Genomic DNA, 27,986 nt, shown 5'->3' with positions numbered 1-27,986 from the left:
ACCTTAAGCAAGAGCTGCCATTTGTACCTCTGTTTTCCTCAGATAATTCCACCTTATAAGTCATAAGACATATAAGGAAATAGCTAATGCATATTATTGAGCTTCCCTTGTAGCTCAGTCGGTAATGAATTTGCCTGCAGTGCAGGAGACCCAGGTTCGATCCCTGGCTTGGTCCTTGCCTGGAAAATCTCATGGACAGAGCCAGGTGGGCTGAGGTCCATGGGGTCGCAAAGAGTTGGGCACGACTGAGCGACTAACACTAATGCATATTTTTATGGTAGTACTGTTTTTAAAGAAACATCTCTGTTCATTTGGCTTTATGATGCTGTGATTCCTGTCCAAACACAGGAATTAAATAAGGTTTGGGGGTGAGGCAAACAGCTTGTTCCACAAAACATCTGTGTACTTTCAGCGTCTTTCTGCACAGATGAGGTAGGGCTGGGGTTGCAATGTCATGCCTAACCTGGGCTTCAGATTTGGAACCAGTTCATGCGGAAAATGCAAATGAAACCTCTGAAGCAATGTTGTGAAAAACAGGAACATTTCCATCCGAGCCAGCTGTTCTCCAAGACAATGTCTTCTCCCTAAACAGAAAGCAGGCATAATAGTTTTTTTAAATTATTTACCAAAATTTATGTTTAATATATATCTTTTGGGAACTCTGGTATTTAAAGAATGTTAGAGGAAGTTAAGTGGGCCTTAGGAAGCATCACTATGAACAAAGCTAGTGGAGGCGACGGAATTCCAGTTGAGCTATTTCAAATCCTAAAAGATGATGCTGTGAAAGTGCTGCACTCAATATGTCAGCAAATTTGGAAAACTCTGCTCAAACTACCACACAATTGCACTCATCTCACACACTAGTAAAGTAATGCTCAAAATTCTCCAAGCCAGGCTTCAGCAATACATGAACTGTGAACTTCCAGACGTTCAAGCTGGTTTTAGAAAAGGCAGAGGAACCAGAGATCAAATTGCCAATATCCACTGCATCATCAAAAAAGCAAGAGAGTTAAACAAAAACATCTATTTCTGCTTTCTTGACTATGCCAAAGCCTTTGACTGTGTGGATCACAATCAACTGTGGAAAATTTTGAAAGAGATGAGAATACCAGACCACCTGACCTGCCTCTTGAGAAATCTGTATGCAGGTCAGGAAGCAACAGTTAGAACTGGACATGGAACAACAGACTGGTTCCAAATAGGAAAAGGAGTACGTCAAGGCTGTATACTGTCACCCTGCTTTTTAACTTATATGCAGAGTACATCATAAGAAATGCTCGGCTGGATGAAGCACAAGCTGCAATCAAGACTGCCAGGAGAAATATCAATAACCTCAGATATTCAGATGACACCACCTTTATGGCAGAAAGCAAAGAACTAAAGAGCTTTTTGATGAAAGTGAAAGAGGAGAGTAAAAAGTTGGCTTAAAGCTTAACATTCAGAAAACTAAGATCATGGCATCTGGTCCCACCACTTCACGGCAAATAAATGGAGAAACAGTGGAAACAGTGCTGACTTTGTTTTTTGGGGCTCCAAATTCACTGCAGATGGTGACTGCAGCCATGAAATTAAAAGACGCTTACTCCTTGGCAAGCAACTTCTGACCAGCCTAGACAGTATATTAAAAAGCAGAGACATCACTTTGCCAACAAACGTCCGTCTAGTCAAAGCTACGGTTTTTCCAATAGTCGTGCATAGATGTGAGAGTTGGACTACAAAGAACGCTGAGGGCCGAAGAATTGATCATTTTGAACTGTGGTATTGGAAAAGACTCTTGAGAGTCCCTTGGACTGCAAGGAGATCCAACCAGTCCATCCTAAAGGAGATTAGTCCTGAGTGTTCATTAGAAGAACTGATGTTGAAACTGAAACTCCAATACTTTGGCCACCTGATGGGACGAGCTGACTCACTGAAAAAGACCCTGATGCTGGGGAAGATTGAAGGTGGGAGGAGAAGGAGATGACAGAGGATGAGATGGTTAGATGGCATCACAGACTCAATGGACATGAGTCTGGGTAAACTCCAGGAGTTGGTGATGGACAGAGAGGCCTGGTATGCTGTGGTCCATGAGGTCGCAAAGAGTTGGACACGACTGAGAGACTGAACTGAACTGAGAGGAAGTTATGTTTATTAAAGGATTTTCTTAAGCCCCAAAGAATAGAAATGGGCCCTAGCATTTCAGCTCCCAGGGCCCATTTTTTGCCTTCTTTTGTCAGGTCATGTACTTTTGTAAGCTCATTTGTTCCCTTCTCTGCTTCCTTTGCAACGGAGCCTGAGATAAGCCATGGAAGATCTAAGGTGTGACACTTAGTTCTACTGACCCGGGAGAAGTTCATTTCATTTCAAATGACTGTATGTTACCCTTCCCCAATGAAAAGATTTCTCCAAGCCATCTTCCATGGGTCTTGTGATCTGTGTACTTTTTCACAGGAGACACAATATTTTTGGAGATAAGGTATAATAATTAAAAGTCAGGAGAGCTAGATTCCAGTTTCACTTTAAATTATGATGCCATTCCTGCCTCTGGGTCTCAGTTTCTCAAAGTGCCTGTTACTGACTTCCAGCTCTACAAATTTTTGATTACAAGTCAAAATTCACAAGCAAGAGAGTTTCAATAAAAGCCAGAGCTTCTCATCAGTTACTTTCTAGCTGCTAAATTATGCCTTGTTTATTTTGAGTAGAAACAGGTGTTAATGACATATAATTAAACCATTCTCTCCTGTAAGAGTCAATGCTGTTTTCGGAGTTGGGATATTAATTCTACAACAGAATGCTTCAGATTAAGATGTTACACATAATGAATCATCACTATACTTTGTTCTAAAGTTAAGCCCCTGTGAAAAAGCTCTCTTACCTAGGGAAAAGGGAATCAAAGCTTCCTTCTTGGCAAAATATCCACTGCTGTCCAGAAATCGCTCTGGATAGAATATTTCTGGGTCTCTCCAATACTTTTCATCAAAGTGTACAGAATAAAGATTTGTGATTACTGTTGTGCCTTTAGGAATGGAATAACCACGTACAACTGCATCCTCAGAGGTTGCATGGAAAATCCCTAATGGCACTATGTTACAGAATCTTAAAACCTCATGTAAAACTGCCTCGGTATAAGGCATTTTGCACTTGTCATCCCAAGAAGGCTTCCCAGTGGGTCCTATAATTAAATCAATCTCTTTCTGAACTTGTCCTGTAAGAGAAAAAGTGTTCCCATTATTATGCAATTCTTAAATTATATCTAAAGTAAACTCTCTTTAGGATAAAACAAAAGATAACCAGCCAACATGGTATGGGTACAATTCAGATTCAGATTTTTCATTATCTGGGAGTTCTACTTAAATACATGCCACATATCTTATACAACCAGTACCTAAGACTCCAAGTAACTGTGTTGTGAAACACACATGGGTAATAAAAATAAAAATTAAACAAATCTAGAATTAGAATAACATTATTCTCATCAAGGAAAAGAATGAAGCATTAGAAACTTCAATTAAAAAAAAATCAGGGCTGGTAATGTTCATTGCAGCACTATTTACAATAGCTAAGACATGGAAATAACCCAAATATCCATCAGCAGATAAACGGATAAAGTTGTGATATATATATACAATGGAATATTACTCAGTGAATAAAAGGAACATATTTGAGTCTGTTCTAATGAGGTTGATGAACCTAGAGCCTATTATACAGAGTGAGGTAAGTCTGAAATAGAAAAACAAATATTGTATATTAATGCATATATTTGGAATCTAGAAAGATGATACTGATGAATCTATGTGCAGGGCAGCAATGGGGACTCAGGGGCTTCCCTGGCGCTCAGACAGTAAAGAATCTGCCTGCAAGGCAGGAGACCTGGGTTGATCCCTGGGTTGGGAAGATCCCCTGGAGAAGGGAATGGCTACCCACTCCAGTATTCTGGCCTGGTCAATTCCATGGACAGAGGAGCCTAGCGGGCTACATAAAGTCCATGGGGTCACAAAGAGTTGGGCACAACTGAGTGACTTTCACTTTCAATGGAGACTCAGACATGGAAAACAGACGTGTGGGCACAGGGTTGGGGGCAAGGAGAGGGTGGGACAAATGGAGAGTAGTATGGAAACATATAGACGACCACATGTAAATAGTCAGTGGGAATTCAAATCTGGGCTCTGTAACAACCTAGAGAGGTGGGCTGGGGTGGGAGGTGGAGGGAGGTTCAAGAGGCAGGGGACATATGTATACCTATGGTTGATTCATGTTGGTGTATGGCAGCAGAAACGAACACAATATTGTAAAACAATCATCCTTCAACTAAAAATAAATAATAATTTTTAAAAAGCCAGGGTTGGGACTTTCCTGGTAGGTCAGCTATAAAGACTACATGCTTCCACTGCAGAGGGCATGGGTTCAATCCTTGGTTGGGGAACAAAGATTCTGCATGCTGCATGGTGTAACCAAAACCAAACCAAACCAAACAAACAAAAAATCCCAAAAAACTAGGGTTCAGGTTCCTGCTTAGAACTAGAAGGAAGTGGGCAAATCAATCACTTAGCCTTTTCCCTCATTTATAATACAGGTATTGTAAGACTTATATCTGAGGTTTTTATATGAATTAACAGTTTTAAAAACCTTATAGCTATTCAGTACTTCTCTTTTTGGATAGCATAGCAGGAGTTCCTAACTAAAATGCTTTGTATACAGCCAAAGACTGTAAAACATGTGTGAGCCCTAAATGTAAGCACAGATCTTAAGATCATGAGAATCCTCACCTTGAATGTTAGGATAAAGGGCCATGAAAAGAACTGCCCACCGTAGCACATTAGTTGTAGTTTCAGTTCCAGCAATGATGAGTTCACCCACAGAGAAAATTAGGTTTTCTTTGGAGAAAGTAGATGATGGGTCATTTTTACTTCTTTCCATCTCATCTAAATAAGCATCAACAAAATGCTGAGGTAACTGTGGTTTTCTGTTGATGGAAGCTTTTTCAATAAGCCTAGAGAGAAAGTCATAGACCACAGCTGCATTTCTAAACAATTGTTGATGTTTTCCAAAAGGTAAGATGCCAATCCATGGAAAGGCATTATAGAGGAAGACTGTGGCGCTGGCAGCTAGTTCCACATTTTCACTAAATAACTCAATCATGTGCTGAAAATCAGTGTCTTCATAAGTGAATCGTTCTCCAAAAATGACCAGATTGGTTATGTTTGAAACAGCATTTGTTACTAACTGTTTTAAGTCAAAAGGGCTACCATTGTATGTTTCAACAGCATCAATGAAAAATTTGGTTTCTTCTAAGATTTTAGATTCAAAAGATTTCTGGCCATATCCAAAACAGCGAAAGCTATTTACAGCTAATTTTCTGTGATCAATCCATCCTTGGCCATATCTGGAATTCAGTAAGCCTAAAAAAAAAATAAAAGGGATGGTTAGTAATTTTTCTCCCAATTATCCTTTTATAAAACTATTAAAAATTTTTATTAGTCCTACATCCCTGTATCTAACACTTAAAAATGCTATGGTGGCAGAGTGGGGTTGGGGAAGAGATGGTTTTTCATTCTTCTTCAAATTTTCTATAAAACTAAAACTAGACCCAGCAGTCAAGCCCTATTCTTTACTCCTCAGTACCCATGGAATACTATAAACAGATAAACTTATCTATACTTCCCTGAGGACAGGCACAAAAGACCTATAATCTCCATCAAAAGAAACTGAACTATGTTGTTTAATTCAATCTGGGTGAAGTAAGCACAGATCACTTTATTATTCAACTTCTACTACAAGCCTATTTTATAAAAGACAAATGACTGTGTGTTCTATCGGCAATTTTTTATTCTGGAATAAACACATACTTGAAAAATCATCCTTCTAGAATTAGAAATTTTCTGCTTTAAGAGACTGCTGCTGCTGCTGCTGTTGCTGAGTTGCTTCAGTCATGTCCGACTCCGTGCGACACCATAGACGGCAGCCCACCAGGCTTCCCCGTCCCTGGGATTCTTCAGGCAAGAACACTGGAGTGGGTTGCCATTTCCTTCTCCAATGGATGCAAGTGAAAAGCGAAAGTGAAGTCACTTAGTTGTGTCCGACTCTTAGCAACCCCATGGACTGCAGCCCACCAGGCTCCTCCGTCCATGGGATTTTCCAGGCAAGAGTACTGGAGTGGGGTGCCATTGCCTTCTCTGCTTTAAGAGACTAGATTTTAGAATACTAATTACTCCCATGACAGGTATATGTAACCTGATAATATAACTGGCAGAGGGAAGGATGGCCTGAATGAGGTAGTGGAAATACTCAACCCAAAAAGAGGTGCTAAGAACTGAATGTGCTGCCAATTCCCAGTGTGATGGTATCAGGCGGTGGGGCCTTTGGGAAGTAATTAGGTCATGAGCCCTCATGAATGAGTTTGTTGTTGTTGTTGTTTATTCGCTAAGTCATGTCAGACTCTTTTTGACCCCATGCACTATAGCCTGCCAGGCTTCACTGCCCATGGGATTTTCCCAGCAAGAATATGGGACTGGGTAATTTCCTTCTCCAGGGGATCTTTCTGACTGAGGGATCGAACTGGTGTCTCCTGCACTGGCAGGTGGATTGTTTACCACTGTGCCTCCAGGGAAGCCCAATTAGGTCATGAGCCCTCATGAATGAGCTCAGTGCCCTTATAAGAAGGGATGTGGGTGGAGATAATGGCCCTTGTTTTTTTGAGGATACAGGGAGAAGATAGCAGTCTACAGTCCATAGGAAGCAGGCTCTTTCTAGACACTGTTCTGCTAGCACCTTGATCTTGAACTCCCTAGCCTCCAGATCTGTGACAATAAATGTTAATTGTTTAAGCCACTCATCCTCTATATTTTTGTTATAGCAGCCCAAACTAAGAAGACAAACATGAAACTCAAACTTCTAATGTTGATATTACTTGCCTTAAAATTTCAGAGTCTCCACAGAACACTCTGCTGTTCTGATATGTGTACTATGAAATATTTTCCCTTTAAAACAACTATCAAGAGAAAAAATATCCTCGGCACATATATTTATGTAACATGTAGTTCACTTGGAATTTCATTTATAATTGGTACATAGGTCTACCTATCACAAAAAATGTCATGTTCTCTAGTCTACCTGAGGTGCCTATGTAATTCACATTTCAACAACTTTTGTGCAACAGGTGTTGCAAAAAATTTGGAACTTAGAGGATGAGATGGCTGGATGACATCACCGACTCAATGGACATGAGTTTGAGTAAACTCCGGGAGTTGGTGATGGACAGGGAGGCCTGGTGTGCTGCAATTCATGGGGTCGCAAAGAGTAGGACACAACTGAGCGACTGAATTGAACTGAACTGATGATAAAGTTAACCATACATAAGAGGGTCTTTAAGGCTGTGCAACAATCTTATATTCCATACTCTCTTTTCTTCCCCATACTCCCAGATGACTATTCCCTCAACATGAACGTATTTCTGGAGCTAAAGTGCCAGGGATATGTCAGTAAAAAAAGAGGCAAAGATGGCTCTTTCTCATTGACCTTACATATTACTGAGGAGAGTCAAACAAATTCTTTTAGCAAGGTAAGAGACCTAAGAGTGGTCAGGAAAACACTCAGTGAGAAGGTGACATAAGTAAAGGCATAGAGGATGGAAGTGAGTCAGGCAGATATCCAAGGCAAGATCACTGCAGGTAGAGAACTAGAGTACAGGCACTGAGGGGACAGCAAAGCCAAGGGAAACGTATGCATATTAACCTGATTATAAGCCTACACTGGCCAATCTGTATGCCAAGGCATGGGCCAAACCCACCAAAAAGGGGCCACTTTTTCCTATTCACAGTGGGTTTATGGTGGCTCTGATTTCCCAGTTCCAAGTATATACAGTTCAGTGTATATGTATCTTAATATCACACATCTAGGGAATTTCCTGGTGGTTCAGTAGTTAGAACTCCACACTTTCACTGTTGTTTGTCTGTGTTCAATCCCTTCTTAGGAACTAAGATCCCATAAGCTGCACATGGTGGCCACAACAACAAAAAAATCCACATCTAATTTTCTGTCTTTTCTCTCATTATTCCCTTGAAAATCTTAAGCTGAATACTATTTCTTCATGATAAAAATAGTCTAAACTATAAATTTATAATTTCAAAAAACAGTTCAGTCCAGTTCAGTCGCTCAGTCCTGTCTGACTCTTTGCGACTCCATGGACTACCGCACGCCAGGCCTCCCTGTCCTTTACTAACTCCCAGAGCTTACTCAAACTGATGTCCATCAAGTCAGTGATGCCATCCAACCATCTCATCCTGTTATCCCCTTCTCCTCCTGCCTTCAATCTTTCCCAGCATCAGGGTCTTTTCAAATGAGTCAGTTCTTCCCATCAGGTGGCCAAAGTATTGGAGTTTCAGCTTCAGCATCAGTCCCTCCAATAGAGAATCTGGACTGATTTCCTTTAGGATTAACTGGTTAGATCTCCTTGCAGTCCAAGGGACTCTCAAGTGACTTCTCCAACACCACAGTTCAAAAGCATCAATTGTTCAGTGCTCAGGTTTCTTTACGGTCCAACTGTCACATTCATAAATGACTACTGGAAAAACCATAGCTTTGACTAGATGGACCTTTGTTGGCAAAGTAATGTCTCTGCTTTTGAATATGCTGTCTAGATTGGTCATAGTTTTTCTTCCAAGGAACAAGCATCTTTTAATTTCATGGCTACAGTCACCATCTGCACTGATCTTGGAGCCCAAAAGTATAAAGTCTCTCACTGTTTCCCCAACTATTTGCCATGAAGTCATGGGATTGGATGCCATGAACTTAGTTTTCTGAATGTTGAGTGCACTGTCCTCTTTCACTTTCATTAAGAGGCTCTTTAGTTCTTCGCTTTCTGCCATAAGGATGGTGTCATCCGCATATCTGATTTGGTTGGGTTCAGTCGCTCAGTCGTGTCTGACTCTTTGCGATCCCATAAATTGCAGCACGGCAGGCCTCCCTGTCCATCACCAACTCCTGGAGTTCACTCAGACTCACGTCCATCGAGTCCGCAATGCCATCCAGCCATCTCATCCTCGGTCGTCCCCTTCGCCTCCCGCCCCAATCCCTCCCAGCATCAGAGTCTTTTCCAATGAGTCAACCCTTCACATGAAGTGGCCAAAGTACTGAACCTTCAATTTAGCATCATTCCTTCCAAAGAAATCCCAGGGCTGATCTCCTTCAGAATGGACTGTTTGGATCTCCTCGCAGTCGAAGGGACTCTCAAGAGTCTTCTATAACACCACACTTCAAAAGCATCAATTTTTCGGTGCTCAGCCTTCTTCACAGTCCAACTCTCACATCCATACATGACCACAGGAAAAACCATAGCCTTGACTAGACAGACCTTAGCAGCAAAGTAATGTCTCTGCTTTTGAATATACTATCTATGTTGGTCATAACTTTTTCTCCAAGGAGTAAGCATCTTTTAATTTCATGGCTGCAGTCACCATCTGCAGTGATTTTGGAGCCCAAAAACATAAAGTCTGACACTGTTTCCACTGTTTCCCCATCTATTTCCTATGAAGTGATGGGACCGGATGCCATGATGTTCGTTTTCTGAATGTTGAGCTTTAAGCCAACTTTTTCGCTCTCCTCTTTCACTTTCATCAAGAGGCTGTTCAGCTCCTCTTCACTTTCTGCCATAGGGTGGTGTCATCTGCATATCTGAGGTTATTGATATTTCTCCTGGCAATCTTGATTCCAGCTTGTGTTTCTTCCAGTCCAGCGTTTCTCATGATGTACTCTGCATAGAAGTTAAATAAGCAGGGTGACAATATACAGCCTTGATGTACTCCTTCTCCTATCTGGAACCAGTCTGTTGTTCCATGTCCAGTTCTAACTGCTGCTTCCTGACCTGCATACAGATTTCTCAAGAGGCAGGTCAGGTGGTCTGGTATTCCCATCCCTTTCAGAATTTTCCACAGTTTATTGTGATCCACACAGTCAAAGGCTTTGGCATAGTCAATAGAGCAGAAATAGATGTTTTTCTGGAAATCTCTTGCTTTTTCGATGATCCAGCGGATGTTGGCAATTTGATCTCTGGTTCCTCTGCCTTTTCTAAAACCAGCTTGAACATCACGGAGTTCACGGTTCACGTATTGCTGAAGCCTGGCTTGGAGAATTTTGAGCATTACTTTACTAGCATGCGAGATGAGTGCAATTGTGTGGTAGTTTGAGCATTCTTTGGCATTGCCTTTCTTTGGGATTGGAATGAAAACTGACCTTTTCCAGTCCTGTGGCCACTGCTGAGTTTTCCAAATTTGCTGGCATATTGAGTGCAGCACTTTCACAGCATCATCTTTCAGGATTTGAAACAGCTCAACTGTAATTCCATCACCTCCACTAGCTTTGTTCATAGTGATGCTTTCTAAGGCCCACTTGACTTCACATTCCAAGATGTCTGGCTCTAGATTAGTGATCACATCATCATGATTATCTGGGTCGTGAAGATCTTTTTTGTACAGTTCTTCCGTGTATTCTTCCCACCTCTTCTTAATATCTTCTGCTTCTGTTAGGGCCATACCATTTCTATCCTTTATTGAGCCCATCTTTGCATGAAATGTTCCCTTGGTATCTCTAATTTTCTTAAAGAGATCTCTAGTCTTTCCCATTCTGTTCTTTTCCTCTATTTCTTTGCATTGATCGCTGAAGAAAGCTTTCTTATCTCTTGCTGTTCTTTGGAACTCTGCATTCAGATGCTTGTATCTTTCCTTTTCTCCTTTGCTTTTCGCCTCTCTTCTTTTCACAGTTACTTGTAAGGCCTCCCCAGACAGCCATTTTGCTTTTTGCATTTCTTTTTCATGGGGATGGTCTTGATCCCTGTCTCCTGCACAATGTCATGAACCTCATTCCATAGTTCATCAGGCACTCTATCAATCAGATCTAGGCCCTTAAATCTATTTCTCACTTTCACTGTATAATCATAAGGGATTTGATTTAGGTCATACCTGAATGGTCTAGCGGTTTGCCCTACTTTCCTCAATTTGAGTCTGAATTTGGTAATAAGGAGTTCATGATCTCAGCCACAGTCAGCTCCTGGTCTTGTTTTTGTTGACTGTATAGAGCTGCTCCATCTTTGGCTGCATAGAATATAATCAATCTGATTTTGGTGTTGACCATCTGGTGATGTCCATGTGTAGAGTCTTCTCTTGTGTTGTTGGAAGAGGGTGTTTGCTATGACCAGTGCATTTTCTTGGCAAAACTCTATTAGTCTTTGCCCTGCTTCATTCTGCATTCCAAGGCCAAATCTGCCTGTTACTCCAAGTGTTTCTTGACTTCCTACTTTTGCATTCCAGTCCCCTATAATGAAAAGGACATCTTTTTTGGGTGTTAGTTCTAAAAGGTCTTGTAGGTCTTGATAAAACCTTTCAACTTCAGTTTCTTCAGCGTTACTGGTTGGGGTATAGACTTGGATAACCGTGATATTGAATGGTTTGCCTTGGAGATGAACAGAGATCATTCTGTCATTTTTGAGACTGCATCCAAGTACTGCATTTCAGACTCTTTTGTTGACCATGATGGCTACTCCATTTCTTCTGAGGGATTCCTGCCCGCAGTAGTAGATATAATGGTCATCTGAGTTAAATTTACCCATTCCAGTCCATTTTAGTTCACTGATTCCTAGAATGTTGACGTTCACCCTTGCCATCTCGTTTGACCACTTCCAATTTGCCTTGATTCATGGACCTGACATTCCAGGTTCCTATGCAACATTGCTCTTTACAGCATCAGATCTTGCTTCTATCACCAGTCACATCCACAACTGGGTATTGTTTTTGCTTTGGCTCCATCCCTTCATTCTTTCTGTAGTTATTTCTTCTCTGATCTCCAGTAGCATATTGGGCACCTACTGACCTGGGGAGTTCCTCTTTTGGTATCCTCTCATTTTTCCTTTTCATACTGTTCATGGGGTTCTCAAGGCAAGAATACTGAAGTGGCTTGCCATTCCCCTCTCCAGTGGACCACATTCTGTCCGACCTCTCCACCATGACCCACCCGTCTTGGGTTGCCCTGCAGGCATGGCTTGGTTTCACTGAGTTAGACAAGGCTGTGGTCCTCATGTGATTAGATTGACTAGTTTTTTGTGAGTATGGTTTCAGTGTGTCTGCCCTCTGATGCCCTCTTGCAACACCTACCATCTTACTTTGGTTTCTAGCCGCTGCTCCTTACTTGGACGAGGGGTATTTCCTTACCACCGCTGTTCCTGACCTTCAACGTGGGATAGCTCCTCTAGGCCCTCCTGTGCCTGCTCAGCCACCGCTCCTCGGGTTGCTCCTCCCAGAGGCTACTGATATTTCTCCTGGCAATCTAGATTCCAGCTTGTGCTTCATCCAGCTCAGCATTACATGTGATGTAAAGGTTAAAGCGTCTGCCTGCAATGCAGGAGACCTGGGTTCGATCCCTGGGTCGGGAAGATCCCCTGGAGAAGGAAACGGCAACCCACTCCAGTATTCTTGCCTGGAGAATCCCATGGATGGAGGAGCCTGGTAGGCTTCAGTCCATGGAGTCGCGAAGAGTCGAACATGACTGGACGACTTCACACACACACACTCTGCATATAAGTTAAATAAGCAGGGTGACAATATACAGTCTGTTGTTCCATGTCCAGTTCTAACTGTTGCTTCTTGACCTGCATACAGATTGCTCAGGAAGCAGGTCAGGTGGTCTGGTATTCCCATCTCTTTCAGAATTTTCCACAGTTTATTGTGATCCACACAGTCAAAGGCTTTGGCATAGTCAAGAAAGCAGAAATAGATGTTTTTCTGGAAATCTCTTGCTTTTTCGATGATCCAATGGATGTTGGCAATTTGACCTCTGGTTCCTCTGCCTTTTCTAAATCCAGCTTGAACATCTGGAAGTTCATGGTTCACATATTGCTGAAACCTGGCATGGAGAATTTTGAGCATTACTTTGCTAGCATGTCAGATGACTATAATTGTGTGGTAGTTTGAACATTCTTTGGCATTGCCTTTCTTTGGGAATGGAAATTCTTTGGGATTACACCCTTTCCAGTGGCGTAAGATAGCAGAGTAGAAGGACGTGTGTTCATCTTCTCCTGTGAGAACTCCAAAACTACAACTCACTGATGAACAACCATCGACTGGAGAATGTTGGATCCCACCAAAAAAAGATGCCCCATGTCCAAGGGCAAAGGAGAAGCCCCAGCAAGAGGGTAGGAGGGGTGAAATCGTGTTTAGAATCAAACCCCTTACCCACCAGAGACATTCAGAGGGCTCAAACACACCTTGTGCACACCAGGACTCAGAGATCCCACAGAGACTGAGACTGAGCCAGAGCTGTGTATGAGTGTCTCCTGCGAAGGTATGGGCCAGCAGTGGCCTGCCACAGGGGCAGGAGCTCTGGGTGCAGTAGACCTGGGTATGGATGGCATAAGCCCTCTTGGAGGAGGTCGCCATTAATCCCACCATAGAGCCTCCAGAACTTACACAAGACTGTGGAAACAGACTCTTAGAGGGCACAAACAGAAATTTGTGTGCACCAGGACCCAGGAGAAAGGAGCAGTGGCCCCACAAGAGACTGGCCCAGACTTGGCTGGGCGTGTCCAGGAGTCTCTGGTGGAGGTGTGGGTCCACCATGGCCTGCTTCAGGTCAGGGGCACTGAATGTAGCAGTGCATGGGACCTTCTGAAGGAGGTTGCCATTATCTTCATTACCTCCACCATAGTTTGGCCTCTGGGAGGAAACACAGCTCCTCCCATCAATAGAAAATTGGATTAAAGATTTACTGAGCATGGTCCCACACATCAAAACAAGACCCAGACTCCCCCTCAGTCAGTCTCTCCCATCAGGAAGCTTCCATAAGCCTCTTATCCTTATCCATGAGAGGGCAGATAGAATGAAAACCACAATCACAGAAAATTAACCAAACTGATCACATGGACCCCAGCCTTGTCTAACTCAATGAAACTATGAGCCATGCCATGTAGGGCCACCCAAGATGGGTGGGTCATGATGGAGAGTACTGACAAACCGAGGTCCACTGGAAAATGGAATGGCAAACCACTTCAGCATTCTTGCCTTGAGAACCCCGTGAATAGCATGAAAAGGCAAAAGGATAGGACACTGAAAGACGAACTCCCCAGGTCTGCTGCTGCTGCTGCTGCTGCTAAGTCATTTCAGTCGTGTCCGACCCTGTGTGACCCCATGGACTACAGCACACCAGGACTCCCTGTCCATCACCAACTCCCAGAGTTTATCCAAACTCATGTCCGTTGAGTCAGTGATACCATCCAACCATCTCATCCTCTGTCATCCCCTTCTCCTCCTGCCTTCAATCTTTCCCAGCATCAGGGTCTTTTCAAATGAGTCAGCTCTTCCCATCAGGTGGCAAAAATATTGGAGTTTTAGTTTCAGCATCAGTCCTTCCAATGAACACTCAGAACTCATCTCCTTTAGGAAGGACTGGCTGGATATCCTTACAGTCTAAGGAACTCTCAAGAGTCTTCACCATCACCACAGTTCAAAAACATCGATTCTTTGGAGCTCAGCTTCCTTTATAGTCCACCTCTCACATCCATACATGACTACTGGAAAAACAATAGCCTTGACTAGATGGACCTTTGTTGGCAAAGTAATATCTCTGCTTTTTATATGCTGACTAGATTGGTCACAACTTTCCTGCCAAGAAGTAAGCGTCTTTTAATTTCATGGCTGTAATCACCATTCTGCAATGGTTTTGGAGCCCAAAACAATAAAGTCTGCTACCGTTTCCCCATCTATTTGCCTTGAAGTGATGGGACCGGATGCCGTGATCTTAGTTTCTGAATGTTGAGCTTTAAGCCAACTTTTTCGCTCTCCTCTTTCACTTTCATCAAGAGGCTTTTTAGTTCCTCTTCACTTTCTGCCATAAGGGTGGTATCACCTGCATATCTGAAGTTATTGGTATTTCTCCTGGCAATCTTGATTCCAGCTTGTGTTTCCTCCAGCCCAGCATTTCTCATGATGTACTCTGCATATAAGTTAAATAAGCAGGGTGATGATATACAGCCTTGACATACTCGTTTTCCTATTTGGAACCAGTCTCTTGTTCCATGTCCTGTTCTGTTGCTTCCTGACCTGCATACAGATTTCTCAAGAGGCAGGTCAGGTGGTCTGGTATCTCCCTTTCTCTCAGAATTTTCCACAGTTTATTGTGATCCACACAATCAAAGGCTTTGGCATAGTCAATAAAGCAGAAATAGATGTTTTTCTTGAACTCTCTTGCTTTTTCAATCATCCAGTAGATATTGGCAATTTGATCTCTGGTTCCTCTGCCTTTTCTAAAACGAGCTTGAACATCTGGAAGCTCAGGGTTCACGTATTGTTAAAGTCTGGCTTGAGAATTTTGAACATTACTTTACTAGCATGTGAGATGAGTGCAATTATGCAGTAGTTTGAGCATTCTTTGGCATTGCCTTTCTTTGGGATTGGAATGAAAACTGACCTTTTCCAGTCCTGTGGCCACTGCTGAGTTTTCCAAATTTGCTGGCATATTGAGTGCAGCACTTTCACAGCATCATCTTTTAGGATTCTAAATAGCTCAACTGGAATTCCATCACCTCCACTAGTTTGTAGTGATGCTTCCTAAGGCCCACTTGACTTCTCATTCCAGGATGTCTGGCTCTAGGTGAGTGATCACACCATCGTGGTTATCTGGGTCATGAATATCTTTTTTGTCTAGTTCTCTATGTATTCTTGCCACCTCTTCTTAATATCTTCTGCTTCTGTTAGGGCCATACCATTTCTACCCTTTATTGTGTCCATCTTTGCATGAAATGTTCCTTTGGTATCTCTAATTTTCTTGAAGAGATCTCTAGTCTTTCCCATTCTATTGTTTTCCTCTGTTTTTTCCCACTGATCACTGAAGAAGGCTTTCTTATCTCTCCTTGCTATTCTTTGAAACTCTGCATTCAAATAGGTATATCTTTCCTTTTCTCCTTTGCTTTTCACTTCTCTTCTTTCCTCAGCTATTTGTAACGCATCCTCAGACAACCATTTTGCTTTTTTGCATTTCTTTTTCTTGGAGATGGTCTTTATCCCTGTCTCCTGTTCTATGTCATGAACCTCTGTCCAGAGTTCATCAGGCACTCTATCAGAATTAATCCCTTGAATCTATTTCTCACTTCCACTGTATAAGCATAAGGAATTTGATTTAGGTCATACTTGAATGTGCTAGTGGAGAAATAACTCCAAAAAGAATGAAGAGATGGAGCCAAAGCAAAACAACACCCATTTATGGATGTGACTGGTGATGGAAGTAAAGTCCAATGCTGTAAAGAGCAATATTGCACAGGAACCTGGAATGTCAGGTCCATGAATCAAGGCAAACTGAAAGTGGTCAAACAGGAGATGGAAAGAGTTAACATTGACATTTTACGAATCAGTGAACTCAAATAGACTGCAATGGGTGAATTCAACTCAGATGACCATTATATCTACTAATGTGGGCAAGAATCCCTTAGAACAATGGAGTAGCCATCATAGTCATCAAGAGTCCGAAATGCAGTACTTGGATGCAATCTCAAAAATGACAGAATGATTTCTGTTCATTTCCAAGGCAAACCATTCAATATCACAGGAATCCAAGTCTATGCCCCGACCAGTAATGCTGAAGAAGCTGAAGTTGAACAGTTCTATGAAGACCTACAAGACCTAGAACTAACACCCCCAAAAAAGATGTCCTTTTCATTATAGGGGACTGGACTGCAAAAGTAGGAAGTCAAGAAACACCTGGAGTAACAGGCAAATTTGGCTTTGGAGTACAAAACGAAGCAGGTCAAAGGCTAACAGAGTTTTGCCAAGAGAATGCACCGGTCGTAGCAAACACCGTTTCGACAGCACAGGAAAAGACTCTACACATGGACATCAGCAGATGATCAATACCGAAATTAGACTGATAATATTCTTTGCAGCCAAAGATGGAGAAGCTCTATATAGTCAGCAAAAAACAAGACCAGGAGCTGACTATGGCTCAGATCATGAACTCCTTACTGCCAAATTCAGACTTAAATTGAAGAAAGTAGGGAAAACCACTAGGCCATTCAGGTATGACCTAAATCAAATCCCTTATGATTATACAGTGGAAGTGAGAAATAGATTTAAGGGATAAGATCTGATAGACAGATTGCTTGCAGAACTATGGACGAAGGTTTGTGATGTTGTACAGGAGGCAGGGATCAAGACCATTTCCAAGAAAAAGAAATGCAAAAAAGCAAAATGGTTGTCTGAGGAGGCCATACAAATAGCTGAGGAAAGAAGAGAAGCTAAAGACAAAACAGAAAAGGAAAGATATACCCATTTGAATGCAGTTTCAAAGAATAGCAAGGAGAGATAAGAAAGCCTTCCTTAGTGATCAGTGGAAAGAAACAGAGGAAAACAATAGAATGGGAAAGACTAGAGATCTCTTCAAGAAAATTAGAGATACCAAGGGAACGTTTCATGCAAAGATGGGCACAATATAGCACAGAAATGGTATGGCCCTAACAGAAGCAGAAGATATTAAGAAGAGGTGGCAAGAATACACAGAAGAACTATACAAAAATTATATTCATGACCCAGATAACCACAATGGTGTGATCACTCACCTAGAGCCAGACATCTTGGAATGCAAAGGCAAGTGGGCCTTAGGAAGCATCACTACAAACTAGTGGAGGTGATGGAATTCCAGTTGAGCTGTTTAGAATCCTAAAAGATGATGCTGTGAAAGTGCTACACCCAGTATGCCAGCAAATTTGGAAAACTCAGCAGTGGCCACACAACTGGAAACGGTCAGCTTTTATTCCAGTCCAATTCCAATGGAATATTTTTCATTCCAATGAAAGGCAATGCCAGAAAACATATTTTATCCTAAATATTACTCTGATCATATCATTCATTTTCATAATTTCCTAAAAGGTCTTCTATTATACTTGTGGTATAATTTCTTCTTTGGTCTAATTATTACTTAGAAGAGTATATAAGAATCCGGAGATTTCCTTTTAATTATACTATTGCTTTCAAGCTTCATCATACCCTGGCCTGATAATTCAGCCTTTTAAATTGGTGTTTTCTTTGCACCAGTTGATTGGCTTTGCAATTTAATAAATAGTTCCTTTTTATCTTTTTCACTTTAAATCTATGTATATTTTAGTCTATGTAACCAAGCTATTGCATTTTTCTTGGAAATGAAGTGTGAAGCTCTCATTAAATTGGAAAAATTTGAAGTTCATAAAAACTCATACTATTAAGTATGAAAACGGATGTACAGACATCAACCTTCTATGTTAGTCTTCTGTTGCTTTCTTCTCATCCATTCTGTTAACTTTCAGCCTTTCTCTCTTGTTGAATATGTAATCATCTGACACTGATCAAGACTAAACCATAGAGAATACGAGTCCTTCACACATACCGTACAGTTCTTCATTTACATATCATATTAATTAGTAGTTAAGAAAGGCTGTTTCAGGGTTTATAAACTTAGAAATAAAATGATCATAAAATGTCACCAAGCACTCAAGACTAGCTTAAAACATACTTCTGAGTCCAGTATGTGTGCACACATATGTATACTTGTTTCACAAAACCTGCCTGTGCTAATTCTTTAAAACATCATTTACAGTATTTATTAGAACTAGATTACAACAGAAGAATTAGCGTGTAAAATGTGAGTGTAATACAGCGTGAAAGTCCTCAAATGTTAGGTTCTAAAACTTTACGTGAATGTTGTTGTTCAGTCGCTAAGTTTGTTGTTGTAAGTTGTTCAGTCACTACTATGTAATAAATTTACATAAAATAAGAACTGCAATTTACAGTTTAGTAAATCACTAGATAGGTGAAAACAAACATACCTCCCATTTTTGTCATCTTCATGAATAAAGGAAGACATGGTCTGTCTGCAAAAATTTCACTTTGATGAACAAGGCATTCCTTTACTACATCATAGCCATTTAGAACCACAGCTGATATACCTCCAAGATCCAAACTGAAGATCTTTGAGAAGAAAAGAAAAACATTTAAATGGAAAAATATACTGAGAAATATAACCAGAGAAATCTACATGCACTAAGTCCAGCTCTCTCAGTATTTGTTATTTCTTGAAAATACTGGCTTTTATTACCCAGCTGACTGTTTAGAGTGTCTTCTCTCTATAAGGCATATCAAGCACAATGATTTCATTATGCATTCAATGACTCAAGACATAACCTTGTAAATGGTGTAATGAAAACAGTACCAGATTCAGGAGGTTTGGGTTATACTTTAAGCTTTGCCATTAAACACTAGATAGAACCCTCAATCTTTTGGGAATTCGGGGCTGCTATAGAAAATCAAGAAATACTTGAGTTATATGCTCTTTTAAAATTCATTCCAACTCAAAACATTCAATGATATCTCAGAATCTCTGTTTATTTCCAAGAAAAATTGAGGAGGTGACTCCATCTATATATCATTTATTATTCTAGGTTTAGGTAGGGGAGGGGATTGTCAAAGTCCCAAGAGACTTGAAACTGAAGACAACTTCTGTTGGGCCCTGGGATATGTAATCCCAAAATATGCCTCAATGGCACATTAATTATTTTGAATTAAAAGTTACTGAAGAAATGGCCAACACAAAAAGGATACTCTAGGGAGTTCCCTTGTGGCCTACTGGTTAGGACTTGGAACTGTCACTGCTGTGGCCTAAGTGTGATCCCTGGCAAGGAAATGAGATCCTGCAAGCCAAAATAAAAATAAATAAAAATGAGGGACACCTCTCTCTTTTTATCTCCCTGAAAGTAGGAAATAAATCTCTCATAAGAAAGGCGCACTCTTTGCATATGGAGGTTGTTGTGTTGGTGTTAGTCGCTCAGTGATGTCCCAGCTCTTTACGGCCTCACGGACTGTAGCCCACCAGGCTCCTTTGTCCATGGAATTCTCCAGGCAAGAATACTGGAGTGGGTTGCCATTTTCTTCTCCAGGGATCTTCCCAACCCAGGGACTGAACCTGGGTCTCCTGCATTGCAGGCAGATTCTTTACCACCTGAGCCACCGGGGAAGCCCTAGGACTCCTTATTGCCAATTACCAAAGACAGGGAATTTGGGGCTGAGAAGCCTTTTCTAAACAAATCTTGTAATTTCTTTGATTTACTGCCCAATCACAAGACCTGTTTAGATTCTTCACTAATTGGGCACCCAAAACCAAAGTTTTTCTTGTCCTGTCAATTCTTTGCAAATTTATTGGTTCTTTATCTAAAAAATATAAAATCTGCCTGCTTTGGTCATTTCCTCCATCCTATTTCTATGAGACCTCCATGCGCACGAATTCTAATGTGTTTCTTTCTCTCCTGTTACTCTGTCTTGTGTCAATTCTATTCTTAGTCCAGCCATAAGAACTAAAGAGGGGCAGAGGGGAAAATTTCCCCTTCCTCAACAAAACTTACTGAAACTCATTGGTTTATTTATTTAGGCCCCTGAATGCCATGAAGTTAACAGAGGGCCCTAAGGGTATCGGACCTTGGAGTATAGGCATTTGCCCCTTTGGTACAGGTGGCTGCCTCTGAGCTAAAAGGTGGAATATCCATCCTGTTCCTTATTGTAGTTTCTCACGTGCTTCACTACAGGTTCACTTAAAAGGTCATACCTCCCGTACTCTATTCTAATTAGCCCCACATAGGGGCCTAATCCAGTGAAGGAACAGTGCTACCTTATCAGTGAGATGCAATGACTGCTTAACCTCATCCTCTCAGGCACTGGCTGAGAACTTAAAAAAAAAAAAAACACTGGCTGTGCAGGGTCTTCTTCGCTGTGTACAGGGCTCTCTGCGGCAGCATCCAGGCTTTCTCCTGTTGCAGTAGTTATCCTGCAGTATCTTAGTTCCCCAACCAGGGATCAAACCCATGTTCCCTGCATTGGAAGGCGGATTCTCAATCACTGGACCACCATGGAAGTCCCTGGCTGAGGGTTTTCGAGTGCCAAAAATACCAAGTCAAGCCTCATCTCTGTGCAAACAGGCAGAATGGATTTTGGCCACGATTCACACAATTTTGGGGGGGTGGGATGGAGGAAACCAGAAGTCTTAGCAGAGAACTGAAGTTCAACAGAAGTATTTACAGAAGAAAAAGTGATAAAGACCTCCAAGTAGCAACAGAATCAACAAACTGAGCAATAAGAGTTTTTGGCACAAGGATGTACCCTGCTAATGGAGCAGAAGGTACACCCAGAACTTTGCGGAAGGGTCGTGGACTGCCTGCCATAAGCAATGGTATGTCAAAAGTGGCAATGCGAGAGTTTCAGTACAAAGGAAGTGATTATCAGCTGAGCAAAGGAGGGGCTCTTTTCAGTTTCCAAAGCAGTAATGGGATGGTCTTAAAGTCTTTTCCCAGAAGCATAATTTTAAGTAAATACAAAGAAAAAACTCTTCCTTCTGTGTGTCTCCTCAACTCTCAGCACTCAATACTTATGATACCAGATGTGTGATTTTCCATATATCAAGCAATTCTGGGACACCAGGTAGATATCCTACAACTATATTCAGGTCCCAAACTGCCCATGGTGTTTTTTGTTTTGGATTTTTTTTCTTTTGGCCACACTATACAGCATGCTGGATCACAGTTCCCTGATTACAGATTGAATCTGTACCCCCTGCAGAGGAAGTACAGATTCTTAACCCCTGGACAGCCAGGGAAGTCCTGAGCTGGCCATGTTGACTCCATTTTTCACCCAAGCCCCACATCACTTCTCAGCTGTCATGATGTTTCAACTTAACGATACAGACAAAATATGACAGTTTCTTACCAGCTTCATCACTAATCTTTCATTTAGTATAAGCTTCATCACTCTAATATTTCATTTCTCCCCTGTGTGATCTCAATTGCCTCTTGTCTCTTTACAGGTGACTCTCAACATGGCATATTTCTGCTTCAAGGCCTTAGTACTTGTTCCCTTGGCCTGGAATGTTCTTCCCCTAGATATTCCCATAGCCTGCTACTTCACTTCCTTGAAGTATTTGCTCAGATGCCTTTTTTTGCAGTGAGGCCTGCTCTGATCCATTAAAATTTCACCCCTAGTATTCTCCATCTTCCTTACCCTAATTTAGTTATTTTATACTTTATACTCTAACATGTTATATACTGACTGTGTTTACATTGTTCCTATCCTGATCACTGCCTCCCTTCCACCACTATAATGTAAACCACACAAGGGCAGGGATTTCCACTTGTTTTGTTCATTGCTAAATCTCCACAATTAGGATAGTACATAGCATATGCTAACAACTGATAAATATATGTTGGATTAAAGAAAAGCGGTGGAGAAACACATTTAAGCATATTTTACAACACTATAGACTAAGTGCTAATAACAGAGGAATGTAAAAAGTCCTTTGATAAAAACTGGTAATTGCATATACTTTTCAACATTTGCTTGGGCTGTATTCTCATTTGGAAGGCCCCTCTGACTGCCATACTGTCCAAACCACCAAGTCTTTAGGGACCAACCACCATGAAGCCTTTCTTGGTGCATTCTCTTTTTCCCTTGAACCACCACAGCACATGCTTAAAAGCTCCCATGGCACTTTTTAATATTACCAAAGGTGGCGCTAATGGAAAACAATCTGCCTACCAAGGCAGGAGACACAGGTTCAATCCCTAGGTCAGGAAGATCCCCTGGAGTAGAAATGGCAACCCCCTCCAGTATTTTTCCCTGGTAAATGCCATGGATAGAGGAGTCTGGTGGGTTACAATGGGTTACAGACAAAAAGTCAGACACGACTGAAGCAACATAGCACTAGCACAAAAAACCAGAAGCATTATATGAATGCTTATCTTCTGCTTGCTGGCTAAATTATAAACTCTTTTGATTCAGTGATTTCATCCCTTTCATCTTTCAACACTCCATAAAATCTCATTCAATGCCTTGCATAAATCTCAATAAATGCTTACTGTATAAATAAATTATAGGTTGTCAACTCCACTTGCCTCAAAGTAATTATTTTATTATCCTTATGTGCATTACCTGAAAATAATCTGTTAAAACCCCTCATACTAGCTTTCCTAGCTAGGGAATGCTTCTGAAAATCTGGGTTAAGATTAGTCACTGCAGAAGCTTACACATTCAGGGTGGATCTCTAAGGTAATGTTAAGTCTCAGTGTGGTACACTTCTATATAAGAATGTCTTTAAAATGACTGTACAAGACTTGAGGACTGGTTGTCTCCCTTTCAAGAATTATGAAGAAGAATTGAATTCACAGACTTCATAAAAGTAGGTGTCACTTCAAGTGATTGTCACTTCTCATAAGCAATTTTAAAGTCCATGACTTTCTCTGAGCACACATCTCCAGATCATCATGAAACACAGTAGAAAAATAAGATTCTATTTATAAGTAAGATATATAAACAACTTTCCACAACCTTCTAGAAGTATAGGAGGTAATAGTTTCCTTCCGCTTCCAAGAAAAGTATAGTACATTAAAAACTCAAACCAACTCTGAGACTTTGTCATAATTGGAAAATACCTCTAAGACAATGAGAGACCTGTAGGAGTGTTTCACAACTAAGATAAAGAGCAATCAGATTAAAGGGTTAATACTTTAAGTGGTTTTCAACTTAAGTCTAAAATAGACTTATTCAAACAATGTCTACTCTTCAATGCATACATCCTTTCAATTTCTGCATTTTCTTTTCCCTCCACTCTTGCATGTAATAACACAGGTCAGTCCTATTTGATTTTACCACCTTCAATAGAAAGACCACTTTGTAAAGATCCAAAGTGAAAATGAAAGTTGCTCAGTTGTGTCCGACTCTTTGCAACCTTCAGGCCAGAATACTGCAGTGGGTAGCCTTTCCCTTCTCCAGGAGATCTTCCCAACCCAGGGATCGAACCCAGGTCTCCCACGTTGCAGGCAGATTCTTTACCTGTTGAGCCACCAGGGAAGCCCAAGAACACTGGAGTGGATGCCTATCCCTTCTCCAGGGGATCTTCCCGGCCCAGGAATCGAACCAAGGTCTCCTGCACTGCAGGCAGATTCTTTACCAACTAAGCTATCAGGGAAGCCTGTAAAGATCCATGGCTGCCTTAAATAGTTGTACCAGCAATAAAACTGGTAATTCATGCCACAAACCCATTAAACCAGAGCTACCCATCCCAAGATGACAATCTTCCAACACATTCATATATTCTATTGTTTATCATCAGGATAGGGGGTCCCCAAAAAGAAAGAACCAGGAATGGCTTTCTTAAGAGAAGTCATTTTCTCCCTAAGCCATCTGGGGATCTAAGCCTGGGCACAATACTTGCCCTTGTACAGGTCTCAGTAATTAATCGTAAGGGAATAAAAGAACAAATGATTTATCACACAAAACAAGTAACAATAGCAAAGATAATGCATCAGCTGTAAAGAATCCCAGTTCTCATTAAATGGTAAACATTAGCCTGAAGCGTTCAACCACCAGATCAACTAGAACCTTAGAAATGTTGACCTTTTTTGAACTCTGGGACTTCAATCAACTGTCTTGACCTGTCAAATTCTGTCCCCGTTCTATGCTGAATTTTCTTGCTCAAGCCCTTTCATGAATGTGCACACATTGCCCAAGCCTTCATGAACATGCATATACCCTAACATAAAACATCCCCAATTTTCTTGTCTAGAGAAGCTGCCTTGGGAAAGATCTGCTGTGTTCTTTTTACTTGCAAGTAATAAATCCTTCCTTCTACTGATCTTTGGGTTGGTTCTATCTTTTGGTTCCACACCCTCAAAAAAGCAAAGGGTGATTTGCAGGTGGCTCTGATGGTGCTGGAGAAGGCTCTTGAGAGTCCCTTGGAGAGCAAGGAGATCAAACCAGTCAATCGTAAATGAAATCAACCCTGAATATTCATTGGAAGGACTGATGTTGAAGCTGAAGCTCCAATACTTTGGCTACCTGATGCAAACAGCTGACTTACTGGAAAAGCCCGTGATGCTGGGAAAGATGGAAGGCAGAAGGAGAAGAGGGTGACAGATGATGAGATGGCTGAATGGCATCACCAATTCAATGGGAGATGGTGAGGAACAGGGAGGCATGGTGTGCTGCAGTTCATGGTGTCGCAGAATTGGACATGACTTAGTCACTGAACAACCACCACAGTGGTACAGAATCTGCCTGCCAGTGTAGGAGACACAAAAGACGTGGGTTCAATCCCTGGGTTGGGAAGATCCTCTGGAGTAAGAAATGGCAACCTGTTCCAGTATTCTTGCCTAGCAAATTCCATGGACAAAGGAGCCTAGCAGGCTACATTCCTGGGAGATTTAGATTACCCTCTCCCCCAAACAAATGTTCATAGAAATTGAGTTCCTTTCACTTCAAGCATCTACATCCGAAAAACAACTTCCTATTCTGAATGACAGCATTTCACATAACTGGTCTAAAAACACTTTCTACTATGTAGGTATAATAAATTCTTCTGTAATTAATAATCAAGAACATTTGAGTAGCACTTAGCTGTGTTCAGTTATTATTATTGCCATGATGCATATCAGGAAAAATTAAGATTTAGACAAAAAAGGTCAAGTTTTAACTGACAAAAGAGGACTCAACCTCTCGTCTTGTGCTTTCACATCTTCTGATTTCTCTGTAATATTGACGATGTTTCATACCAACACACCAGAAATCAAAGATATTTGATGAAAACCATGCAAACACACTCACAAACTGGAGGAAAGAAAACAAAATCTAAGAATTATAAATATTTACTTTAAGTCCAGCCTTCCTATAGTGATATGGACCATTAGTGAACTGCAGAAACTTAGAATAATTCTTGTAAAAACTGGTTTAAATATGAATGTAATCCCAAACTTGAATGCCACAACTGCCCAACAGTCCTGTTTTTTCACCACACACACAATTTGTGGTTGTTCATTAATTTTTCTCTCTCACTGGACTGTAACTACTTAAAATCAGGCTGGGACTGCTGTCAACCCCAAATTGGCACTTGCCATCTACCTCTACATCAAGTGCTGTTGCACCTGCTGACCTTCAATATGCCCTGAAGGCAGTCATGATGGACACCAGGAAGGAGGCACTCCATTCCAAAAAACTGGCAGAACAGGTTTTCAGATAGGCTGCTATTTTCAGGAGCTGATTTTATGAACCCAATTCTAGCATCTCTTCATTTCTAGAAAAGCACTCAATTCATTCATGGTGACATCTGCTCCTCACGACTACTAAAACCTTCTGCAAAAATATGTGCCCAGATTACATGAACAACCCCTTCACCAAAGTCACATAAATACTGGCCTTATCCCGTTGCCTCTGGAACAGCTTCTCAGAGCTATCTGAGGTGCTGTCTCCCAGGCTGCAGTCCTCATTTTGCCCCCTAATAAAACTAACTCCCAACTCTCACATCAGGCATTTTTTAAGTTGACACTGCCTTCTTCACCTCTTCATCACAGAACCTGGCAGAGTCTGGCTAGTAGTTTCCTATAAAGGAAAGGATTTAAAACAAATCAACTGAGCTGGGTCAAGGTGTTTTCTGGAAACTTCTGCCTCCTTCATGTTAGGACACTCTTCCCAAGGCAAGCTAGGACTCTGGCCTTTCTCTTGCTTTTGGCAGCTGTGTGGCAACCTACAAGTCACTCAGCGGGTCTGCGCCAAAGTTTCCCCTGCCGAAAAAAAGGACTGGAAGACTTGCCCTGGAGAGGTCACACTGCAAGGGAGGCTCGTGTTTGTTGTAGGGGCGCTCCTATCTCCAGGTAGACAGCACAGCAGTGGGACACGGCACTGATCTTCACTCATTAATTCATTCGCTCTTTCACAGTCCTTCACCAGCGCTCTCTCCTCCTCACAGCAGACGCCTAGATCAGCCATTCTCAAATGCAAATACCCAACGATCTCCTATTAACCATTAACTCAACCCTAGAAATCCCCAGAAGCCGTAAGGGGGACGCTAACCTACGCGCGCCGCGTGAGGTTCCACGAACCCGAGAAGCCGGGCGCGGGGAACGAACGTTGAAGGAAGCGCCTGTGACGCCCGACGGGGCGCCCGGCGCGGGTCCAGGGTCCCACTGCACATGCGCAGGAGCGGCACCTCTTCGCCCTCTGGGGCGGGAGAATCCCGCCCAGACTCCGCGGGCGTCGGGTGGGCGGGGCTCACGGGTGGGCAGGGCTCTCCTTTCCCCCGCCCCCGGCAGTGGCGCCGCCTGAGGACTTTGTCCCTTGGCACAGGAAGCGGGCTTGCTCCCACGCTGCGGGCACACGGAGCAGGGTCCCGACAACTGGCACCCACGAGCATCCCCGGACCCCCACCCCCACCCCCTACCCCGGGGAAGAAGCCGCGGGCCCTCCGTCGGCTGTACCTCGCCGTACACCTGGCTCTGCTTTTTCATGTAGACATGGGGGAGTTCGGCCGAGGCGGCCAGTGAGTAGATGTTGCCGATAAATGGTAGCCCCGACGGTCCCGGGGGGAAGCCCGACGGCCGTCTCTGCTTCAGCAGCTGGCGGACCCCCAGGGCGAAGAGAAGCAGGAAGAAGACCCCGCCGAGGGCCGCCGCGAACGTCTCGGCGCTGTGAGGCTGCCACATGGCCTGGGGCGGGGGCTGCAAACCCGGGCCGCCCTAGGACCCGGGGAGAGCTCCAACCCCAGCGCATCCTATTGGTCAATTACCCCAAGGTCCCGCCCCATTTCTATGGCTATTGGCTGGCTGAGCGTAGGGCCCTCGGGCTTGTTACTGCTGGCTTTGTTCTGGTCCGGGAGGGTGTGCGGCCCTTTTGATTTATGCGCGGCTCTAGGCGAGTCCCAGCTGGTTGGGCGCTTGGGCCTGGAAGACGAGGCAGCGCCGCCTCCCTCACTGGAGCAGGCGGATCCCACGTCCCTGGCAGCCAGACCTTTCTGTGGCTATCCTTTTAAGAACCAGGTCTGCTTGTATCTGACCAGACAACTGGAGATTATCAACAGTTTTATTTAGCAGAAGCTGATACTCTTCAGAATTTCCATTAAATAATTGACCTATCAATATAAAAAGAAAGTAATCCCACGATTTGGCCTTGTTTTATTTATCCTTTTGTCCTTACGTTATA

General features: G+C 42.3%; 1 protein-coding gene across 1 annotated transcript; it reads right to left on the bottom strand.

The window, feature by feature from the left end:
• Nucleotides 1-127: 127 nt before the first annotated feature.
• LOC128060219 (vitamin D 25-hydroxylase) lies at nucleotides 128-27,490 on the bottom strand. Its single transcript, XM_052652561.1, has 5 exons — nucleotides 27,266-27,490; nucleotides 18,809-18,950; nucleotides 4,746-5,378; nucleotides 2,855-3,184; nucleotides 128-584 (listed from the first exon to the last, which is right to left on the bottom strand). The coding sequence occupies exons 1-5, from the start codon at nucleotides 27,488-27,490 to the stop codon at nucleotides 409-411; spliced, it is 1,506 nt and encodes a 501-aa protein (XP_052508521.1). The 3' UTR covers nucleotides 128-408.
• Nucleotides 27,491-27,986: the final 496 nt, after the last annotated feature.

This window comes from Budorcas taxicolor, chromosome 15, assembly GCF_023091745.1.
Source record: "Budorcas taxicolor isolate Tak-1 chromosome 15, Takin1.1, whole genome shotgun sequence".
NCBI lineage: Eukaryota > Metazoa > Chordata > Mammalia > Artiodactyla > Bovidae > Budorcas > Budorcas taxicolor.
This window is presented reverse-complemented; position numbering and strand designations above follow the sequence as displayed.

Excerpts from the sequence above, each read along its gene's own strand:
- LOC128060219 (XM_052652561.1), bottom strand. The coding sequence starts at position 27,490 with ATGTGGCAGCCTCACAGCGCCGAGACGTTCGCGGCGGCCCTCGGCGGG. Across the intron at positions 18,951-27,265 it reads AGAGCCAGGTGTACGGCGAG|ATCTTCAGTTTGGATCTTGG; the intron begins GTACAGCCGACG and ends TTCTTCTCAAAG. Across the intron at positions 585-2,854 it reads TTTGATTCCCTTTTCCCTAG|GGAGAAGACATTGTCTTGGA; the intron begins GTAAGAGAGCTT and ends CTTTCTGTTTAG.